General features: G+C 26.2%; 1 protein-coding gene across 1 annotated transcript in view; it reads right to left on the reverse strand.

Moving 5' to 3' along the window:
• The window catches only part of LOC101506248 (AP2-like ethylene-responsive transcription factor AIL1), a 4,778-nt gene extending 3,595 nt beyond the window's left edge, over positions 1-1,183 (reverse strand). The window contains exons 1-2 of the mRNA XM_073370771.1: positions 599-1,183; positions 1-257 (exon numbers count right to left, since the gene is read on the reverse strand). Of these exons, the coding sequence (XP_073226872.1) occupies positions 1-257; positions 599-818 (477 nt within the window). The 5' untranslated portion in view covers positions 819-1,183. The remainder of the gene's footprint in view (positions 258-598) is intronic.
• Between the last annotated feature and the right edge of the window lie 2,647 nt (positions 1,184-3,830).

Raw genomic sequence — 3,830 nt, forward strand, 5'->3', positions numbered from 1 at the left:
GAAAGAGTGAATCAATGAAGATTGGTTTGTGAGATTCTCCCTAGTTTCAATTTCTGTGTTGTTATTATTAGTGCAAAAACTTGGTGCCACATTAACATTGATTTTAGAATTAGTACTATTTTGGTTTTGGTCATGTTGTGAACAAAAGACTTTTGTTTCAGCTAGTGAAGAATTTGAGTAACATCCCAAAAAATCTTCAAGTTTTGGTCCTTCTTCATTTGAATTTCCACCAGTTATTGCATTATCATATCTCCATTCTGCCACCACAAAATCAAAATATCATATACAAATTTTATTGGTCTAAACATAAAACCAAAACAATAAAAAAGAGTACTATTTTTTTTTCATAGCAAAATTTCATACTTTAGGCAAGAATCAAAGGAAAGAGCATAAAAAGAAAGTATTTCAAGCAACATGCAAATGGTTTAGAGCAAAATAAATACAAAAAAAAAAAAAAACACCCTTTTGAGGACAAATCAATAAAAACAAAAACAAAAAAACTATTTCAAAAGATGAAATATACAAGTTTATGCAAAATGAATAAACCCAAATAAAAAAATACTATATAGTTATTAAATATGATGGCATGCAATGATACCTTGAGGTGTAACAGAGTGTCTAAAGGAATCAGAAACACAAAGTGAACCATCAGAACGCAAAGGCATAACAGAAAAGTGATGAGGATGATGATGAGAAGAAGGAGGAACAACATAGGTTCCTCTTTCTTCACCTTCTCCTACATGTTCTTGATTTTCTCTTCCAAATTCTTCATCAATCCTTAAGTGTGGAGTAAGAGAAAAACCCAACCAGTTACTCATATTAACACACAAAAAAGAACAAAACAGAGTTGCAAAGTTTTTTTTTTTTTACTCTTTACACCTCACCAAAAATCTATCTTTTGTTTTTCTCTTTATCTTAAAAGATTAGATTTTTATCTCTATGCAAGTTTGGAATGTTGGAGTTTGAGCTCAAACTTCAAAGCTAAGAATAGTTGAATTGTGATGGGGTTGAAAATTGAAATTTTTTTCCTTTTCTCTTGAGGGTATCTTGATTTGAATATATCATAGTCATCATAATCATATGAGTTTGATATATCGTGGGTCTCTTCTAGGCTAGGATTGTGAAATGAGTGTGAATGGATATGCGTGTATATATATAATATAATAAATAAAATATTTTATATTATTTTTTTGTTTTGATTTTTTGTTGAAGAGGTTTAGACAAAGTTTGTGTCGTGTTATATTCTGAAATGAGAGTGTTGGGTTTTGTGCCAGCTCTTTCATTTCTTTCTCAGATTTCTGCAGAAGAGGCCACGGCATGTTGTAGCAGTCTAATAACAAAAAAATACTATATAATATAAAAGACATTAATAAATATAAAATATGTTAATTAATATATATTATTAATATAAAAGGATTTTACACATCTAAATTTATAATACTTTCGTTAATAAGTATCAAAATCAATAATTTTGATCTATAAAATTAATTTACACCGTGGTATTTTATGATAATATAATCTATTCCAGTTTCAAGAGAGAGAATAGATGCCAAAAATTTATTTGGCTATGATCGAGTAGATGTTGGTGTTATATTGCACAGCTTTTTGTAGACTGTTGGATCTATTTTCATTGGTAGTGTGATTTGATCAACGGTCAGGGTTTGAGAAAGCGAGGATGTACAGTGGTTTGTGAAATAGTGGATGTCGTCAACTTCAACCCTATAGAAAACCAACTGATTAGTATTCAGCTGATATATAGATTACAAAAATTATATATTCCAGCATAAAGAAGTTATTTTGATTTTCTAAGAAAAAATAGTTACATATTAATTATGTTATATTAATACATATATTTTTATTCTCCTTTTAGAAAGTATTGATAAATATTTATTTTGAGTAAAAATAAAGTAAATATTTATTCAAGAAATATATAATGAATACTCCTGACACATTTGTTAAAAATAATTAAAACTAAAATTTATATTAAAAATATATTAGAACTTGTATTTTTAAAATTTTAAAGACTTCAAAATTATTTTTTCAATTTAAATTTTTTTAACTTATCTTTAAAATACTTGTTAATACGATACTTTTATTTAAATAACTATCTATATATATACTCATTTGAATTATTTAAATAGTTTTTTAGTTAAATATCTCCAATTCAAACCTAATCATGAGAAACTCACAATGTTAAAACTATTGAAAGAGAGTCTGTTGCTCATTAGTTTCATACTCAAGTCAAATGAATAGTTTATGCACTATAGTAACTTCAGTAGTATGGGGTTGATGCCAAAGTCACCAACCAATCCACAATATTTTCCTACACAACCAAATTTTCCAATTACGAAACACATTAGGAAACGAAATTCTCCTTTCGTATAAGTTCTTTCTCCACCGTCAAGCCTCACCCCAACCTCCACCGGACCACCAAGTTTACCAATATCATACATAGAAAATAGATTTTTTTAATAGAAGAATCAACATTGATTGGTCATGTTACTATCGTTAAAGATTGTCAACTTGGACTAAAACTCATTCCTGTACTATTGATGCCATAAAATTAATCTGTCGATATTAAAATTATGACCAATTTAAAAAAGTATATATATTATTTGTCTATTTGATGACATGAATATTACACGGATGAATTTAAATCCAACTGAGTAGTGTCGTATTGATAATTCACTCACTATATCACATATTTTAAATTCAAATTTAACGGTAATCATAAAAATATCTTACATTTATAAATTTGAGCTAAGACCTATTTATCGCTTCAGTTATTATAGCAAGATATATATTTTCTTCTACGTAAAAATTTGATAAACATTGCTTAAAATTAATACGTTTATTTGAGTTTAAATAAAAATAATTATTATTTTAAATAATTTAAAGATTATAATATCTAGAGATTTTTTAAAAAATGATTTTTTTTTCATTTCTGTTTGTTTATTATTAAAATTTAAAATAATTTTTAACCTATTTATATACAATTTTGTAAAAGTGATGTTTTTTAACTACAAAATTACCATAAAAAATGATTTTCAAGAAAAAATATTTTTTAAATCCACTTATATCTCTGGTTCCCTCTAATCTCTGTCTACTATCTTTCTCACTCTCTATCTCTCCTTTATATCCCAAGCAAATCAATGAATTTAGGTCATCAATTTCATAATTTTCAAATCGTCTTGAAAAATAAACATATAAATAAATTATCACAAACTAGTAATAGATTTTGGATGCCATTTTATAATCTTATAAATTAGGTCCTAATAAAAAAATGGTACAATTTTAATAATTAAAAATAAGAATAATAAATTTTAATCCCTATATACATATCAATCTACATGTTCTATACGTACTAATGTACATGATGGACATATATATTATACTCAAATATATACTTCAACAACACAACAACCACAATTCTAGTAATAATGTACACCAATTATAGAATCAAACTTACAACCACGTAACAACACCACAATATTTAACAAATATTTTTTTCTCATAAAAGTTAAATAATTCCATGCATTCAATCATAGTTATATGTAAAAGTTTTCTTAAAATTATAGGTCACATCACATAGAAGGAGAAAAACGGTGACGAGAGAAGATGAGTATGTGAAAGAGAAAACGCAGCTAAGGGCAATTTTATAATTTTGAAAAGTAGTAAATTATGTGCTTTTCATTGTGTCATTTTCTCTCGCTAGTTAGTTAGTTAAATTATGTATTTTTCATGTGTTATTTTTCTCTCTTATTTAGCGCAAGAGATAAATTTGAAAAAATACTGTCTTTAGCTTTTTATTTTTAGTAAAAAAATAATTT

The sequence above is a fragment of the Cicer arietinum genome, chromosome 7 (genome assembly GCF_000331145.2).
Source record: "Cicer arietinum cultivar CDC Frontier isolate Library 1 chromosome 7, Cicar.CDCFrontier_v2.0, whole genome shotgun sequence".
Taxonomy (NCBI): domain Eukaryota; kingdom Viridiplantae; phylum Streptophyta; class Magnoliopsida; order Fabales; family Fabaceae; genus Cicer; species Cicer arietinum.